The 20,166-nt window shown below is 44.0% G+C and overlaps 1 protein-coding gene across 6 annotated transcripts in view; it reads right to left on the reverse strand.

Moving 5' to 3' along the window:
* Positions 1 to 20,166, reverse strand: part of TIAM1 (TIAM Rac1 associated GEF 1) — a 238,965-nt gene that overhangs the window by 50,084 nt on the left and 168,715 nt on the right. For all 6 annotated transcript variants that reach the window (XM_068144501.1, XM_068144504.1, XM_068144499.1 and 3 more), the window contains 5 exons: positions 19,588 to 19,734; positions 17,550 to 17,624; positions 16,365 to 16,535; positions 10,182 to 10,286; positions 4,355 to 4,436 (listed from right to left, as the gene is read on the reverse strand). In XM_068144501.1, coding sequence (XP_068000602.1) covers positions 4,355 to 4,436; positions 10,182 to 10,286; positions 16,365 to 16,535; positions 17,550 to 17,624; positions 19,588 to 19,734 — 580 coding nt within the window. The remainder of the gene's footprint in view (positions 1 to 4,354; positions 4,437 to 10,181; positions 10,287 to 16,364; positions 16,536 to 17,549; positions 17,625 to 19,587; positions 19,735 to 20,166) is intronic.

Here is a 20,166-nt window from a genome sequence, read left to right on the forward strand (position 1 = left end):
GCTGAGGGAGCTGGGATTGTTCAGCCTGGAGAAGAGGAGGCTCAGGGGTGACCTCATTGCCCTCTACAACTACCTGAAAGGTGGTTGTAGCCGGGAAGGGGTTGGTCTCTTCTGCCAGGCAACCAGCACCAGAACAAGGGGACACAGTCTCAAGCTGCGCCAGGGGAGGTTTAGGCTTGAGGTGAGGAGAAAGTTCTTCACCGAGCGAGTCGTTCATCATTGGAATGTGCTGCCCAGGGAGGTGGTGGAGTCACCATCCCTGGAGGCGTTCAAGAGGAGATTGGACGTGGCACTTGGTGCCATGGTCTAGTCATGGGGTCTGTGTTGATAGGTTGGACTCGATGATCCTCGAGGTCTCTTCCAACCTTAGTTAGTTATACTGTGATACTGTGAAATCCAGAACAGAACAGGTATAAGGAGCATTACTGTGTTCATTAAAAACCAACTGGTCATGCCTTTAGCCCTCACAGCATGAAGGAGACAGAGGTCTTCTCATAAAGCAGAATGGGACCTTGGGACTGCTTGGATATGCTAACCATCAATTTTAAGAGATGAGAAATGGGCAATTAGCAACTGCCTCAAAATGGTCACCTCACAAACACACTTAGCCCCTCGGCAGACAGGGTATGTGGCCATAGGCCAAGTTTTATCTCCACGGTTGTGATCTGGTAAACAATCTGAAGCAGTATTTCTGCCCCACCCTGTGCTGGTGCAAATGCTTTCACTGCCATGCAGAGCAGGGAACTCATCCAGATGGGAAATACCTCAGTCAAGTGGGGGTGTCAGGGTGTGGGGGTGTGTACAGATGCAGGTATAAATATATACTCACATATACATACTGATTTGCATATATGGGTGAAGGCATGTGTAGCTTGTGTACACACAAGCATCGTATGAACGCAGAGTTTCCAACAAGCTGAACTCTGCAGGTGCTGCACACAAGCACGTGTACTAGCACTGCATAAGAGGATGGGCAGGAGTGGGTGGGAGCAACAGCAGTTGCATAAGATGGCATCACTGCCAAAAAGATTATTATCAAACTCTGCATGGACTCTGAAACACAGGTGTGGAGAGACGGGTGGTGACCTGACAGAGCCTTTTCTTCACTGCAAAGCTTTGATGACAGGAGGACAAAAGTCTGCATCAATGAGCGCACATGGCCCCACCAAACCAGCAGAGTATCAGAAAAAATCCACCTCCAGAAAATGACCTCAGCCCCCTGAGATAGACTACCACTCACAAATATGCCAGCATGTTCCCAGTGCATACAGAAGCTGGAAGGAAAAAACATTATTGCTGGTGTGCCCTGGTTTCTGCCCGTACCAACATTGACAAGGGGCTGGTTCCAGTGGGAGAGGCATGAATGTATGTGCTCAGGGATCAGCAACAGCATCACACTGATAGATTCAACCTTACCAAGGTCCAGCATACTGGAGACACTCCAGGAGTGCCTCTTACCAGAGGCATGCTGGTGGGAGTGGAAACACCAAGTAATCTTTCCCTGAAACACTCTCCTTCATCCTTGTTATGTCGCTTGAATTCATGGTGTGCTCTGGCACAAAGATGAAGCTCCTCCAGAGACCTGCTAATGCCTGAAGGGGCAGCTCTGCCCCCATTCCAGCACCAGGATCTCTTAGCTTGCCCAAACCAGCTTGCAAAGACAGTAGATGGCTATTCACTTCTTTTATTACCTTTCTGCCAGGCTAGTAAGCTGAACTGGCCTGACATAACTGCACCTTTACTGAAAGTACTTCATCTCCCTATCTCTGACACCATGTCTGTTCAATGGAGTCAACAACACTAAGTGTACTTTGTCAGGATTAATTAATAGCTGCTTGGGAAGTACCTTGAAAATTCAAGGTGGTTTACAAGTATTATTATTGCTATAGCTGGAATATGAGCAACAGCAACAGGTAATGTTACTAATGGATTTCATAATCTCATCCATTTTCAAAATGAAGACTTCTCTAATTCTTCTGGAGAAATCAAGGCACAGGGCATTTGGACATGTATGTTTTAAATGGGCAAGAAGGCTGCATGGAAAAATAAGTCATCATTAGAATAAAAAGTCTCTAAGCACTCTAGGCATTCATTTTTGCTCCTGACTGTTCCCAGCACTTTTTGAAGTGTCAGTAAGGGGCAGAGCAGCCTCCAGCATTGCCCATCTGACTGAGAACCACTCTCAAAGACAGCCCTGCTCACACAAAGACTTACACTGATGCTTAGATGCATGGAGAGTGTGTGGTCATGTTATTGATTCAGGTTCTTTTCAAAACAAAACCAGTAGCAAGAACCCTTAAGCCACCTTGTTAAAAAGAACCTATGTCAAAACTTTAAAGCTCTGATCTTTGTGTTGCTGTAGCTTGCAGTTCTGCTGTAGCTTTCTCTCTAGATTGCAAAAGTCCATACTGATGATGCTATTATAGAGACTAAAAGAACTAATATCTCAAATGTACCTAACATACATAGGAAAGGATCTTTAACATTCCCCAGCACCAAGACCTCTCCTATGAGGACAGGCTGAGGGAGCTGGGGTTGTTCAGCCTGAAGAAGAGAAGGCTCCCAGGAGACCTAATAACCTTCCAGTACCTGAAGGGAGCCTACAGGAAGGATGGGGAGGGACTGTTTACAAAGGCCTGTAGAAATAGGATGAGGGGTAATGGTCTCAAACTACTCAGATTGGATGTTAGGAACAAGTTCTTTACCATGAAGGTGGTGGAACACTAGTTGCCCAGGGAAGTGGTTGAGGCCCCACTCCTGGAGATATTCAAGGTGAGGCTCAACAGGGCTCTGGGCAACCTGATGGAGTAGAGGAGGTCCCTGCTTACTGCAAGGGAGGCTGGACTAGATGACCATTAGAGGTCCCTTCCAACCCAAACCATGCTATGATTCTATCAACGCTCCCCTATACACATGTATTTCATACACACTTGTCACTGTATGAACACATTGTGGCGTTTATACAAGAGACATACAGGCTACAGAAATCCTGATACCAATTAGAGTCAAAATAAGTTTTGCCATTCCATTTCAATGAGAGCAAGGTTAGCTTTTTTGGGGTGCACTTAGCATTCCCTCCTCGCAGGGTCAGAGCCACTAAACAGACACATCCCACGTCTCACAGCTGATCTCATTTCACAAGACATGACAGTGCATTTCATGGCCTTTCCCATCTATCACTTCAACAGAAGGAAAATAAATAGACAGGAAAAGCCACAATACTCCTGACTCTTGCAGTGCTTTCAGGCACAGCATAATTATTGAACCTAGGGCCATCACTGTGCTGGTTAATATTTCTTTCTTAAGCCTTCAATATTCAGACCGCAGTCAACACCACCACTGCTTTGCAGCAGAACTCAAATGGCCTGCAGCTGTATAATAAGCACTTAGGGGATTCAGAATTGTTCTAGTCATTAAAACAGAATATGTAGATAAACAGTGAGAAGATGCAGATTGGCTTCCTGCAGGGTAGGTTGCACAAATAACTTTAAAATACACTACAGAACTGTAATTGTCAGACCAAAGGGCAAACTCACCAGGCTGGAGGCCTGTAACTTGAAATACTTGAAAGCTAAGAAGTATGACCACCCCCCATGCAAACATTAGGGATTTTGCTGAAATTACACAGGGAGGACTTCCCCTGTGTTATGTTTTATGCACACATCTCTATGACATACCAGATTCTAGCTCCAGAAGCCCAAGGGGCATCCTCGAGGGCTGGGTGTGTGCTGTGACCTGGTTCCCCTAGCCTCAAAAATGGTAAGGTGAGACAGGGACCCACCCTGTGTGTCCCCAGGAGGAGGGGAAACAGATCAAGCAGCCTCTTCTGGGTCAGCTGCCTGGCTGCATCCCCACCATCATGTTTGGTGGAAAGAGTGATGAGAAGGAAAGCCTCCTAGCCTGCTAGCAGCAGCAAGCTACAGTGGCAGCCCTCTCCAAGCCCCAGTGCAGGGCCCCCACAAATGCCACGATGCAGGTGTTCACGTAAGATATGACAACTGCCAAAGGATCCTGTTTTCACTGATGCTCAGCTGCACAACTTCTGTAGGTGGTGTTCTGAGAAACTACAAGAACAGGAAAACATTTGTCCTTTCTGCCATCATAGCTCCCATCATAGAGCTGCACATCCTACAGCTCAATCACCAGGAAAAACAGCGTTCAGTGCATTACGAATAGAACTGTCCTGCTTCAGGGCAGGGGAGCGAGCTTTCTGTGCATGGCACAGGAATCAGATGTGCTTTTCTTATTGATTCCAACAGGCCTTTCAGGTAGGCCAAATGAATAGCAAGCAAGAACCTGCTCACAACAGAATTGACTTGGTAGAAGAATAAAAACAACTCAAGGAGAAACTCACCATAAATATCCGAGGATGCATCAGACTTCTCTATTTGAATCTGCTGCGTAATTTTCTGACAGACTTCGATTTCTTTGTACAGCTGCAAACAAAAATCCACAAAAATCTGTTACTGTGAGAGGATACATTAATTGCAATCATTGTGAATGGATTTTTTCCCCCCCTCTCTTTTATTTCCATTACAGGCAGAAGAAATGGACTGTGGTTATTGTTTATCAAATAGTTTCTCTCTGTATGTGTGAGACCTACTGGTAATGTCAATAAGATTTACAAGTAGAACACAGATAGAGAAGAAGAAGGAGTTTTACTGCCACCATTACAAAAGCAAGGACACATCTATTTCACTCAGTCAATATCACTTTGAGTGCACAAGAAACAGAACTTTTATTCCCATTGTCATATTTTATGGGTAGACAGCATTTAAAGTTTTTATATGATTTTGTTTAAGATGCTGCAAAAATTCTGTTACTCACTGGCATTCAAACAACAAGGAGGGATTTTGTCTATTAAATGCATTTCTTGATTGTGAGAAGACTATCAGGTTTTATCTGCAGCTCTTTCTTAGCATGAAATGTCACCTTTAACGTGTTTGTGTTTATGTTTATCTGTACCAAGAAAAGCCCCCAAGTCTTTGAAATGGTCATTAACATCTTTCCTGGGAGACCAGCACAAATTCACACCTAGGTAACAACCCAGAAGCCTACACATGCTCATGCAATTCACTCTGCCTTTCAAGAGCCAAGTGATCCCTCAGCAGGCCTGCACCACTCTACCACAGCTCACACAGTTTGTGCTTCTAAATCCCTTATGTTCTCCCTTGTGTGGCTCGCTACTGAACCCAAGTCCCGTCCCGAGCTCCAAACAAAAGAGCTTGTATTGGGGCCTATCATTCCACCTGAGGCAGGGTGATCCCACTTCTATACACAAAGTCACATATTTAGTCACTCTGAGTCAGCCCTATTTCTTGTATTTCCTGTGTTGGGGCAGCTTTGGCACACTGTAAACTTCTTGCTCAGCACAGGTTTGAAGCTGGTTTTTCATAGCACAGGCTAGTACTTAGGTAACAAACCACCCTTTTGGTTTGGGGAAAAAAAATCATACCCAGATGTGAATGAGAACCCACAGGTAAATATGAATTTTGTTTACATGCTGGTATGAGTGTGTGAAAAACAGCTGACAATAATTAACATTTTGAAACTAAGTGACATCAATGTTTGGACTGAAGTATTTAAACCATTTCTTTGAAAGAGGAGAGTAACTTATTAGTAAAGGGCTTCCATAAATATATATATATATATATATATAATTTTTTTCTCTTGCTTATTTCAACACTTACACATCTGTTTAACTGCAAATATTAGGTATTATACAACAGGAGCCACTTGCTGTTTGCATCCCAAGATGCTGTTTTCAAGCCAGAATCTCTGTTGAATGGGAGACAAATAACTGGGTCACAGGGATTCAGCTGAGCTGCCTACATCAGGGAGTCTGTCCGACAGCAGCCCTCTGGTACTGCTTTCATTTCTGTGCCCTGTGGATCTGCCATCCTGACACCAAAGGCAGGCAGCATATTTGGACTGTGGCAGCTCTCACCATGAAGCTGCCAGCTGGCGCCATGGGCTCCTGGGGAAAGTCCCCTCTGGACCCAGTGTGGGGCCCAGGTCTCTGCACAGAGACATTTGATAGCAATACCAGCATCCCAGGGAGTGCCTGGGGACAGGATTTCTTCCTGACAACAGCATTGCTCCTTTGAGCTACTTCAATCCCTCACAGTGTCTCTTTTAGAAGCTTTTGGATACTAGTAATATTATTTACAAAACCCCAAAACAAATTTAAAGAGATGTTATTGTTCTATTTATTATTACTATTATGAGGGGGAAGGGGGGGGGGGGGGGGGGGCTTATTTCTTTTTCTCAAGATTTTCCCTTCCTTGCCCTTTTTTTCCTCTTGCACTTCTGGTCTCATCCAAGCACCCTTTAGCAGGGCTACATTTTCCAGCAGCTCAAGTGCCTTCAACCCCACCTCATTCTACCTGCAAGACTTTTTGATGATGCCTCTAGTCTCCTGGTTCCACCTAAAAGTGCCATCCTACACAAAGCAAAAAAGACTAGCACATCAAACTTCAGCCAAAACACTCCGACACTTAAACAACAAAAGGTGCTTAAAAGTATAGCTGCCTGGTACAGCACCTAATGTTAAATAGTATCATAGTATCAGTCAGGGTTGGAAGGGACCACGAGGATCATCTAGTTCCAACCCCCCTGCCATGGGCAGGGACACCCCACACTACAGCAGGCTGGCCAGAGCCTCATCCAGCCTGGGCTTAAACACCTCCAGGGACGGCACCCCAACCGCTTCCCTGGACAATCCAGTCCAGGGCTTCACCACTCTCATGGGGAAGAACTTCCTCCTCACATCCAGCCTGAATCTCCCCACCTCCAGCTTCATTCCATTCCCCCTAGTCCTATCACTACCTGAGATCCTGAGAAGTCCCTCCCCAGCCTTCCTGTAGGCCCCCTTCAGATGCTGGAAGGCCACAATTAGGTCACCTCGGAGCCTTCTCTTCTGCAGACTGAACAGCCCCAACTCCTTCAGTCTGTCCTCATAGGAGAGGTGCTCCAGCCCTCTGATCATCCTTGTGGCCCTTCTCTGGACACGTTCCAGCACCTCCACATCCCTCTTGTACTGCCCCCACAACCCTGTGCAACATTCTTAATGTGCTTTCAAGAGACTGTCTGTACACAAAGTGTCACTGCTAATGTTTTGGAGAGGAATGGAACATGGGTATTACATTTCCTTCTCTTATTTAAATGTATCTGATATAAATTTCCATCTCTTATTTAAACATATCTGATAGATTCTGCAAGAAAAAGGAGCATGATCCTCAGAAATTCCTTTTCTTCAGTAACATATGCCTATAAAAGCATTCCAGCAAATGGCAGACAGCTCTAGCAAAGTGACATCAACAGCAGATAGTATTATAGAGACCTGTTCAGGAGTCTGGAAAACAGGCATCAGTTTTGTTATACTGCACCAGAACAGAACCAGAACACTAAACAAACTAAATAAAGTAACTCAGATTTTTCATGAAACTGTTGTGGGTAGGTGGTGTTGGATGATAGGTTGGACATGATGATCTTGAAGGTCTCTTCCAACCTGGTCTGGTCTATTCTATTCTATTCTATTCTATTCTATTCTATTCTATTCTATTCTATTCTATTCTATTCTATTCTATTTTGGAAACTGGAAAATTTACCTCTGGAGTAAATTACCAGACAAACTCAGAACTTGGAAGCAAAAGTGGAGTTATATGTACAAAAATGGACCAAAGATGAAATTATAGAAGGTAATAAAACATGTACATATATATATGTACATATATATATATGTTTATACACACACACACACACACACACACACACAGAGTTACAGTTCAAAACCAATCAGAAATACCCCCTTGTACAGATTCAACCCCCCCTGGGCAGCCCAGAGGTCTACATCAAAATCAGGCTGCTCTTGCTTCCTCTCCCTCCCCCCCGTATCTTACAGTCTAAACAGAAGACAGTTCAGCTCGCAAGGTCAAAGATAAGGCAGAAGCAAAGCAGACAAGAAGGAGCAAAGAGAAAGAGAATGAAAACATTGTGTTCCTAAACTCTACAGGAATCTGCAGAGCCAATTAAATTAAATACATTTATCACTATTTACTTTGCTTAGCCTCTTAGAAAAATTTGTCCAGCCCCTTAACCGAATTCTCTGGAAGGAACTAAATCTTATTTACAATTTAAGCATAGCTTTAAACTGGGATAGAAACAAGCATGCACACACAACACACACAAGCAAACACACAAATGTGTGTTGTTCTAATTTTACTACATTAGATACACCTGTGCAGCACCTATCTATAGTATAACCTCCTGGCATGCTCATAGTCCCACTGACTACAGTAGAGGTTTTGGGTTTAATTTCATTTTTCCAGAATGAACACTAACTGGTGACTATGTCAACTGAATAACCTTTCAACAGCAACCCCATGCAGTGCTACAGGCTGGGGTCAGAGTGGCTGGAGAGCGGCCAGGAAGAGAGGGACCTGGGAGTACTGGTCGATGGTAGGCTGAACATGAGCCTGCAGTGTGCCCAGGCGGCCAGGAGGACCAATGGTATCCTGGCCTGCATCAGGAACAGTGTGGCCAGCAGGAGCAGGGAGGTCATTCTGCCCCTGTACACTGCACTGGTTAGGCCACACCTTGAGTCCTTTGTCCAGTTCTGGGCCCCCCAGTTTAGGAAGGAGGTTGACTTGCTGGAACGTATCCAGAGAAGGGCAACGAAGTTGGTGAGGGGTTTGGAACACAAGCCCTGTGAGGAGAGGCTGAGGGAGCTGGGGTTGCTTAGCCTGGAGAAGAGGAGGCTCAGGGGTGACCTTATCGCTCTCTACAACTACCTGAAGGGAGGTTGTATACAGGCAGAGGTTGGTCTCTTCTGCCAGGCAACCAGCACCAGAACAAGAGGACACAGCCTCAAGCTGCACCAGGGGAGGTTTAGGCTGGAGGTTAGGGAGAAATTCTACACAGAGAGAGTGATTGGCCATTGGAATGGGCTGCCCAGGGAGGTGGTGGAGTCACCATCACTGGAGGTGTTTAGGAGGAGACTTGATAGGGTGCTTGGTTGCATGGTTTAGTTGATTAGGTGGTGTTGGATGATAGGTTGGACACGATGATCTCGAAGGCCTCTTCCAACCTGGTTTATTCTATAAGACAAGTCACCACAGTCGTTCCCGGCGATGAAAGCTAAAATCTGCCTCCTCTGAGGTTTAGTTTTTCCCAACTGTATTTCACTTCCCAGCCTTAGCACTTTCTCTCTCCCCCTTTTTTCTTCCTTTTTTTTTCTGGTTGCTATCATTAGTGGCAAATCCCAGAACTTCTTCTCTAAATTAACAGCAGCAGCCAAAGCTTTCAAAGTATTACTTTGTGTAAACAGAACAGCCACCAGTGAAAAGGACTTTTAAAAGCTTTCCAGCGTGCCTGTGTAAAATCACAGAATTAAAGCATGACACTAAATCTGTTTGGTCTTTTTTGTTTGTTTGTTTGTTTGTTTAATCTCTCATTTCAAAATTACTTTGAAGTCTGCTTTTGAGATGAATGATATTGAGAAAAAAAAAAAGACATTTCAACTAGAGCAATTAGGGAAGTGTATTCTCACACATAACTGCAGAGCTTTTTAACCTCAACGTTGACCTTCCCATTCAGGCAAAACAAACAAACAAACAAACAAACCCACCAACAGAACAGCAAACCAAACCAGCCAACTGCTGGTGCGTTTTCCCCTCTTCGAATGTCAGGCAAAGTGATCCAAACAAAAAGTCCTCAAGGTTGTCTTTAAAGCTGCCAAGGACAATATGAACAACAGGAAAAAAGACAACCTTGAGAGAAACTGAGCTTAAAAGCATGCTGTGGTCACTTTCACACATTAGCTGTGGCTGTTCCTTCTCTCTCTCTCTTCCACACAGGCACATGTGTGCACAAACACAACACTAAGTAGAATCATAGAATCAATAAGGTTGGAAAAGACCTCAAAGATCATCAAGTCCAACCTGTCACCCACCACCTCATGACTACTAAACACATCCAATACCCTCTTGAACATACCAACACTCTCATCAAGATGAAATGTTTGGAGAGGTTACTTTACTGTAGGCCAATTTGTTCTGGTTTGCAAAGCATCTTAATTGCAAGTTGAAAAGCATAACTCTGCATATTACAAATGTCAGATAAACACTAATTAATAGTGTCCTACCAAGTGTCATTTAATTTTGCTTAGTAGGGAGCATTACCAGTTCATAGATATCCTCTTCTGGCTTTGGTATATAAAATTGGATCTGGTTTTCAATCAGGAATTTAAGACGCAGGTAGTGAGCAGAGTAATCCAGCTGGTGTGTCTGCAAGTAAAGGAGAAGAGGCTTTAGAACAGAAATGCAATGGCTCACATCATCTATAATTGCAGAACAGCCTGATATTCACAGGAAAAATATGCCCCAACATAAGAGGCCCATCGTCTCCTAACCTGAGCAAGAACCTGAATCTCCTCCTCTTTCCCAGGAATAAGCATTCGTTTAACGACTACTGACCAGGACGCCAGGGGCAGTGCTAGTACTCTGTGCAGCCTCTTTGGTCCTGCATATCTGGCAGTTCTGCTCCCTCCCACGCTATTGCACAAATCAGCAAACACTATTAGAGCAGAAGACTCAGAGAATACCTTTTGTAATCATGGGAAATTTAAAATCACAAGAAAGAAAACAAAGGTTCTGCTAGCAGAGGAAAACGTAACAGGAGAGCTTTTTTCTGTTTGTTTTGGGGTTTTTAGCAACTTCACAACTCAGGGGGTAAGTATGAGGTGATAAAGTGCAAGCAAGGTTAATATATCAAAAAAGAACAAAAAGCATGTCCTCTAAATTCCAACCAGCTCAGGATGCACTTGCTTTATAAGGCTAAAAAGAAGCCAAGAGTTGCATACTGGATTATATCCCAGCAGAGACAGGTCATACCATTTTAATGAATTAGCTATAATTAGCTGAGGATACAGCATTTGGTCTGGGAGATGTTAATGACCTTTTCTCAGCACAATTAAAAAGCTTGATTTAAGCAGAGGTTAACATAGTGTGTAATCAAAATGCATTGGAATTATGATAAACACAAAGGATGTCATTCAGAAGTTACTTTCAAACTGTTGACTAAAGCTAATGAAAAAACTCCAGTGGTTCCACAAATACAGGAGGTAAATTCTCCCTGCTGCCACTTTGGAAATCCCATTATTAAATGCTTTATGCATTGGCTTTCCCATTTGATATGAAAAAAATTACCTAGGTTGTACCTAAAACAATGGCTCATCTGAAAAATTCATGCAAGAATATCATTGCTGCCTTTTTATTATGTTTCTTTTAAAGCCTTGCTTATCCAGTTCAAGCCAAAAGGATGATACACCAAGACTCAGCTGACTGATCACGCAGTACGGATGATGAGTAACGTACACCGAGTGCCCTGTGGAAAAGATCACACACTGACCTAGTAAATCCTTCAGCAAATTCTCAGAGAACAGTGAATGTTTTTGTAAGTCTAGATTAGCCCACGAATGAAGAAGCTAGCAAAAAGACAAATCTGTTGCTGCACTCTACATCAGTGCTACGGTCAAATACATCCAATTCAAGGACCAAATTACCCTCATATGAAATTGAGTATCTGAAATGGAATAACCTCCATAATCCAGTCAAATACCTACTAAATTAAATCAAGACTTTTAAGTCTATCAAGGGCCAAAATAAAAAGAGGTGAAGGTCCTTGCCCTCTCGCCATTTTGATTTTTTGATAAGCCCTTTGCATACTTTGCTCATTGTTTATGGACTCTTTTCACTGGATCTCTCTCTCACAAGGCAGACACATACAAACATCCCAGAAATTAAAGGGAAGCAGAGCTGGCTTTAATGGCTCAGAAATCATACAGAGGAGTCCTAGATTAGCTTCTGGTCAGATTACTTTACTGTCCCTTGACACAACCAAAGAGCACCTTGCACACCAATTAAACAAAAACACAGGCTGCATGCTCCACATCCAGAGGGAAAATGTTTGAACCATTTGCAGCAAAGTTGGTTGGGAAAAAATTCTATGTAGAAAAAACATTAAGGGGTAGGCAACCTGGTAGCTTTCTTCTGCCACCATGATGTATGTTCTCATGGTCTCCTCAGGCAAAGCTCTTATACACGTGCTGTGTTTTATGCAACATGAGGCCATGCTTGTCTTCCAGACCTATACTGACAATCTATATGTCATTGACTAAAGCCAGGCATGGGGAGAGAGCCCTTGTCCACAGCTGGTAATTCATATTGCTTCCAACAGTGACTTTGAAAATCCTCCTTTGGCAGAGGAGACCCAAAGGGACGCTTTCCAGACTGCCCCAGGTCAACAGAAATCACAACCTATTGTAGAAGGACATCAAATTATCCAGTCTGGGGCCTCCAGCTGTTGGGAGCAGGCCAAGAGCTGCCTCAGCTGCAGTGATGGGCAGGAAGCTCACGCTCAGCCATACTGGGCTCCCTGTGGAGCCAGGGGCATCCCACCACCATCAGTTCAGAGCCATCACCTGCCCTGGGGCAGGGGCAGGGTGCACTCACACCTGCCTGCAACACACTCTACAGCCTGAACCCTGATAACATCTTAAAAGAGCAACTTTTCCCCAAGGCAGTAGTTTGATCTTCCACCCCCGCCATCAATGACAGGGCTTCTGCCTGCTTTGATATGGGCATGGCATCAGGTGTGGAGGTGACCACCAATGCCTCCATTTTCACACATCTTTGCAGGGAGTTCTGAGAAAATCCTGTGTGCTGGCCATTTCAGAGAGCAGAAAGAAGCCAAATGCAAATCGACCAATGTTGCACTGAAGCCCTGAACTTTGCCAGAGCACAGCATCATCTAAAGAGGTCACTGGATAAAAGTCACATATATTTTTAGCCACTCACTAATTTCTTCAGAGAAACACCATAGGCATTGGGTGAGTGCCATTTATCCACTACATTACAGTCCCATCCAAGGCAGGTGACGGGAGTCATCACCATTCAGGACCTGAGCAATACCATGGCTTTGCTACCTTAAAACTTTACATTGGCTAAACTGTTTCAAACAGGGGCAAGGAAAGGTCCTCTTAAAGTGGACACAGCCAGCCTGCCTTAAAAGCCATACCATTAACCCACTTTTTTTTCCTTTCTGTTTTGCTGGTCTAGCTGCATCCCTATGCTGCAAGGCAGAAGCAGAAGCAGGGCAGCTTTAATGATGCTAACCTCCTTTCAAGCCCACCCAAATTACTTTTTTTGCTAAAAGGTATTTGAACAAATTTAGCAGTCCAAATAAGCCTCTTGGTTTATTTATTTCTTTCCTAATAACTCTGGCTATGTCTGGCCTAAATCAGACAGCTAAACCACTTTAAAGCATAACGTGACAGCTTAACCAACATGCTCTTGAAGAAGAATTTACAGCCTGGGGTGTGATCCAATTCAACAGGCTTTGCACGGTGTACTGAGCTGGCACACAACTCGAACTACTCATCCATTTCAGTTCCCCTTTCTACTTAAAGCAAGGGACAGACATATTCTTTCACCTGGGCAGGGGAGAACATCATTAGTGCTAAAATGACAGCACCATGGAAACGTGCTAGCCATCACTCTCTATTACTCTGGGTTCACATTTGTGTGGCTCAAACTTTTCAGTAGGGTCAATACCAGCTCAAAATCAAAGTAAGCCCACAGAGCATCAGGTTTAAGTAACTCCTCAGAAACTCTGAGCACAGATCCAGAGACCTAAGGTTCTTTCCTCTCACACAAGTCTATTTCAAAAATGCAGATAGTAAGAAAACAAAACTTTTAAAATTCATAAAATCATAGAATCCCAGAATGGTTTGGGTTGGAAGAGACCTCTGAAGGCCATCTAGTTCAAACCCCCTGCAGTCAGCAGGGACATCCTCTACTACATCAGGCTGCTCAGAGCAATGTTGAGCATGACTTTGAATTTCTCCAGGGATGGGGCCTCAACTACTCCTTGAGAAACCTGTTCTGGTGTTTCACCACCCTCATGCTAAAGAATTTGTTCCTAACATCCAATCTAAATCTCTCTTCTCTAGTTTGAAACCATTGGCCCATATTCTATCACTACAGACCTTCATAAACAGTCCCTTTCCAGACTTCTTGTAGGCCCCCTTTGGGTACTGGAAGGTTATTATTAGGTGTCCCTGGAGCCTTCTCTTCTCCAGGCTGAACAACCCCAGCTCCTGCAGCCTGTCCTCGTAGGAGAGGTGTTCAAGCCCCCTGATCACTTCCATGGCACTCCTCTGGACCTGCTCCATCAGGCCCATGATCTTCCTGTGTTGAGGGCTCCAGAGCTGAACACAGTACTCCAGGTGAGGTCTCACCAGAGCAAAGTGGCAGAATCACCTCTCTCCACCATGTAGTTTCTGTGCTTGATTTTTGATGTTCTTCTCTCCGTACTGGCTCTGCCTAAATCTGTATACAGTGTGTGTGTTTCTACTCAATTTTAAGACATACAATTATTATGCAAATGTTAGCAATGTGTACACCCATGTTCACACTGATCAGTATTGTCCGCAGGAAACAATTTGATGCATATACTCTGACTTTTCCTGCCTTCCAAGTGATGTTACTAGTTAAATCTTAGGAGAAATCGTTGAGAAACCACTTCAAAATATGCTTTAATCTTCCCTTCCTCCAATCTTAAAAAGTGGCACAAAGCAGCCTCCAAAACTTAATTTGCTGCATGCTAACAAGCAACAATGTTAGTAAAATAACACATTTTCTACAATGACTTGAGTGCATTTAATGTTCCCCAACATAATAACCAAGCTCAGTTTAACAGCACAGACAGATTTTACCACATCTACAAACATGAAGAGGTTTATATGAAATGTAGATCTTGAAATGTTTACTATACCAGAACTTGACTGGTTCTCAGATGGCAGATGGCAAACTGATGTGAAATGATGTGGATCAGATATTAAAGGGGGGGGAAAATGAGCTGAATGCAAGAGACAGGAGAAAGAGATTGATTATTAAATGCTACAGAAAAGAAGACATCCATCAGTGAAACTGATCAGACTGAAAATTCTTACAGAAAGAAAACAGATAACAGCTCTTGAAAAAACAAACACTCACCCACCTCCCCTGCTCTTTACACACCACCACCCACAACAATCACATAGTGAGAGACCTGCTGGAACCAGGGGAGCTGCACCAATCTATTCCATCTAAGGATCTGGCCCACTGAATGAATCACTGTTATCCAAAGGAAAATATAAAGCCTAAACATAAATCATTACAAATAATGCATCATCCAGCTTCCTTATTCTGCCTCTCTCACAGAAATGTCATCTTTTCCTACATACAATGAAGAGCTTTCACAAGCTACAGCGCTCTTTAGTAGTGCACCTGGCAGAGAGATGAGCAGACTGTATAATTATTGCAAACAAATGCTCTTCTCTCACCTTCTCTCTCTTTGGAAGCATGTGCAACATGTTCTAAAAGTCCCTGAAGTTAAGGGTTTAATAGTAATAAATGTTTTCTTTTCTTTTGTGGTGGTTGTACAAAAGACTCACTTTTCAGAACAGCACATGACACAAGTTTGGTCTAGCTTGCAGTCAGCCAGTTAGCAGAAAACATACATTATGGAGCTGCCAGAACCAAAAGCTTGTATTTAATTTGTCAAAGATTTCAACTTCACTGCTGAGATGTAGCTCTTTTTAATGGCCAGATGTCTTTGATGCTTCATCTTGAAAAGAAATCCAGGTGGTTTTTCTCCCACTCCCCCAAATGTACATGAAAGCTTTCCTCTCTCATCCCTCCTGCCACCTACACAAGGTGAGTCTGACTACACAATACAGACAGCAAACACAGGCACCTTCTCCTACTCCTGATACCACTGTTTATTCCATGCCTTCCTCCTCCGCACCAGCTGGAGGGGAGGAAGCAGCAAGGGGAAGGAAGGAGGAACGGCACCTGGAAGCAGGACAACCTGGCACCTGGGAAAGGGTGAGATCACCCCACTTGCCTGGCAGAGGAGGGAACGGGCCCATGGAAGGACTTGGCAGAGGTCGGGCCCAGACAGGGTGACTGCACTACCATGCTATGGAACATACAATGAAAGGAAGCAAGCTGGGAGCCAGGATGTTGGGAAGCAGGAGAAAGGTCCTGCACACAGCTTGGCCTCCAGTGGAGGAGAAGTGGATGGGTCAGTTTGTGAGAGGTGGCAGCAGAGGCAGAGTCAGGGTGTAAAGGCACTTCAGAGGCTCATGCACAGTGGCCAGAGTGGAAAAGGAAAAACTTAGCCTGCCTTCTTCTCCCTACACCATGCCAAACTTAGCTCCAGCTCTAGGAACTTTTCTTGTGTGGTGCTAACATGAAAATTTCAGGGCTCTGGGCTGCAGACACTTCTACCCTGCTCCAGAGCACGCTCACAGCTTTTACCTTGCAAATCATTTCCAGGACATCTCGTGTGGTGTCCCCAGGACGGATGACGGTCAGGGCAGGCTGGTTGTTCGGCAGGCAGAACCAAGAGGGCGTGAAGTACTCGTGAACCCAAATATCACAGTCGGGGTTGTGCTGATGGACACTGCTCAGCGCCACTTCTTTTTCCCTCTAAACAGACAAAATCCATTATGACTCTACCAGGCAAAACCAATCTCCCTCTTCATCAGGAACAAGTGTGAGGAACTTTATGTGCTGTATCAAAAAGCCCTCTTTCAGAAAAGGCATTTTATTCATAAGCCTAGATTGAGGGCTTGTCTAGACAAGAAACTTTGCAGTTTTACCTGAGCAGTATAAAGTGTGCCTTCCCATGCCACCCACACAGCTACACTGGTGCAAGGCACTTTTCCTGGGATTTCATCCTATAGCTGTTGGGGAAGCCAGGAATTCAACGAAAAATAATAGTGATAAAACAAAGACTTTACATTAAATGCACTGTGTTTCTGGGTAAACTAATCCAAGGCCAACAAAACTGTCCTAGATGATATAGTTCCTATACCTAGCAATGTTAAAATAGCAAATCTTAGCACTTAATTTGAATTTCCTGGCTTTTACACATCTGAGTTGCATCCCAAGCTTTATATCCCCAGGAAGTGATGGAGCTGCAGAATCCTTGTTTGCTCCAAGTGAGCTCACACAGCAAACCCCATATTCACTGCATGAAGAATGTGTCTCTTAGCACTGTCTTAATGCTGTTTCATAGCTAACTTTCTCTGGGGAAAGAGAAAGCAGTTGTAATTATGGCTGCAGATGCAAAAGCTCACAGAAGCACATCAGTACAAACAGAGAAAGTCCTCTGCTTCATAGCTGTGCCAACCCTCAATTATAAAAACCCCATACCGCTGCCACAAGGAGGTATCTTCCAGAACCAGCAGCCTCCAGGTCCTCCTGTGGGCAGACATTTCCCTGGTGTGTAGTGCTAATACCCCTCTGGGGCTGGCACCCCCAGATGCCAGAATACAGTGAACCCTTTTGATCACGTGCAACCAGCTCAAACCCTTCCAGAGGGGCTACAGCCTCTCCTCTGCCAGAGGCTCCACGTCCCTTGCATCCCAGAGTCGATGCTGCATTTAGGCTGGCTGCCAAGGCAGGGTGAAGGAGGCAGCTGGAGAGCTGCTGTTTTACCTTGCCATCTGGGACTGTATCATCAAAGATTCCTTCAAGAGACTTCTTTACTGAATCAGCTCCTTCACCAAATACCTGAGGAGAAACAGAGTGACTCTGCTTTAAAACATGAAAGCACCTCTGCACCGCCTGCAGCACACACACTGTCTATCTCACACATAGCATGGAAACCAAGCTAAAAACTATAAACATTAATCTCAAACACAGAAAAAGAAAATATCAGCTTGTTAAAAGGGAAGGGGGGGTGAAAGACAAGCTGGTGACATTGCATCATGCTGAAAAAATAGAGACAATTTTTTCTTAGTGGTCTGTAACTGACTTGGTAGAGCTGGACAAATTTTATCTTCTCTTGTGCTGTTTCCACTCCTGTAAGGTAGGGGAAATGAAGGCTTCTCCACCTCTCCTAAGGCAGAGAAATCAGAAGGGCTCCACCTCTGGCTGGTTTTGAAATAAAACAGATTTCAAAAAGTACTTATCAAGCATTCAAGTACCCCAAGTCAGTGCTACCCTTCTCTAATGAAATAAGAGCTGGTAACCCAGAACAAGCCAGAGAGCCAAAATCAACAGGACTCTGTGCAGGAGGAATGACAGAGTGAGAATTGAGATTATTTACAGTATCTACCCCAGATGTGCACAGGACTGCATCAGACAGTCAAACAGTTGTTAGTGCAGCACAAGCTTTTAAGTGACACTGAAAAGTTCAGTTTTATAGTTCCACATCAGCACAGCTTGATGATCAAGTTGCTGGGTTTGGCTGTTGACTATTCTGTACCTAAAATGAAGCAGGGACAATGCAGGATAGGAGAAGGTCACTGACCTTTTAAGGATGTACAGTTTACTGCTTCAATTTGGCAATAGTTTGCATGCTACTATGCATGGGCAGGGGAAATGTGTTCAGGCACTACATGTAGATATTCTGCTACTTTCTCAAAACTTCACTTTTTCTTTGACTCTCTCCAGTATCACTTCTCCTTAAACTGGAACAAAATCTCTTTTTGTGCCTCTGCTTACTGGGGAGTGAGGTGGCTACTGGTGGGGGTTGGGGAATGTAAAAGAGAGGGGGGAAAAAATGAGTTCAGGAATAGAAGACAGGTCTGAAGACACAGCACTGGCAGGATCCTAGCTCAGGATGAGGGATTGTGCTTGATTGGAGGTATATAAGTACAAAGCTTTTAATGTCTCATTGGAAACAAGATAAACAAATTTTCAGCATTCATCCTCTGCTAAACACAACAAACACCCACTGCTGCTCTAACAGAACGCAGGAAAAAATCACAGGGCACAGAACAACATGTATCCCAATCCTTTCTCCCCTCAAAAAGTGAAAGAAGAGAAAGAAAAGCCTACATTTCCTGCAATTAGATGAGGTATGAGTCTCAAAAACTGAAAGCCATAATTAGGGATGTTTGGAAAGAATAACAGGGAAGCACCTTCCCACCACATTAAACCACATTTTCTAGAGAGAGATCTGGGCAGTGACTTGTTGGAAAGAGTTCAGCTTTTGCAGTTCAGAAATCTGAAGCAAAACAAGGACTGTTCCTACTAAATGCAAAGCTTTTTGTTACTTTAGCAAGTTTTCCCCTAACTCAGCTGCATTTTAAATCTTCTACAAACTCCTAATGTTAAGGAAACAAACAAGTCTGCACCTTTTTTTTTTTCCCCTTCCAAAAGTCCTATTTATTTTACATTTCTGCTTTGTTAGTCCTGAGTTTAGGGAAGGTAATGCCAACAAAAGCAGTAGCAGCAGAAACCCAACAACAGGAGAAATCAAATCAATTCTGCTAAAGGAGGTGCCAATCCCAAACCTTGTTTGCTAGGAGCTGCTGTGTATTTATCTGTAATTACAGACACTGATTTTTGAAGAGGATGTGGAATGAGATGACTACGGGCCATGAAAGACTAAACAGGCAAGGCCAAGGTTAGCTGCGTAAGAGCCTGATGCAAGTGCTGCTATCCATGATCTGATCCATGAGCTGCCTTCTGCACGCTAACAAATAGACCTTGAAAACAACAATATCACAAACTTCCACACACTTACCTGATTAATGCTTGGCCTGCCTTGCTTTTTCTTTGAGGTAGTATCCAGCCCCCAAAGAGAAGAAAACCTGCTTCTCCTTTTGCTGGCAGACCTGGACATGGCCTGTGTCCTTCTCCTCACTCCCGACTCCCCTGTGCGAGCCGCCACCTGTCAAAGCCACATGGTTTTAAAATGAAAGGTTGCAGCATCCCACTGCCCCGTGGCTTACATAATCCAACAAACAGTAGAATCTGCTTTGGAAAAAAAAAGGCAAACACTACAGCAACGACATGTTTTCACAACAGGGACAATGGTGACGTTGCCAGGCTACCTCCTTCTCACTGCCACTTAACTCACTTCTGCCAACATCAAATATCAACAATTAAATGGATAGTACCACTCCCCCAATTCTTTGCCATTGAATCTGAGGCATTCTGAACCAACCTGATCATCACAGAGTAAAGCCTCAGCAACAGAAACAGTTTTGGGTTTTTGCTCTTTTTATTTTCTTCTGTTTTTTATCTCCTTCCTAGCAATGTTTCAAAGCTGGACACACAAAACATGAGACTTCCAAACTTGCATGTTGCTTCTGAAATGCCT

This window comes from Melanerpes formicivorus, unplaced genomic scaffold (genome assembly GCF_026170545.1).
Source record: "Melanerpes formicivorus ecotype bairdi unplaced genomic scaffold, bMelFor1.0.p_v2 SCAF_11, whole genome shotgun sequence".
Taxonomy (NCBI): Eukaryota; Metazoa; Chordata; class Aves; order Piciformes; family Picidae; genus Melanerpes; species Melanerpes formicivorus.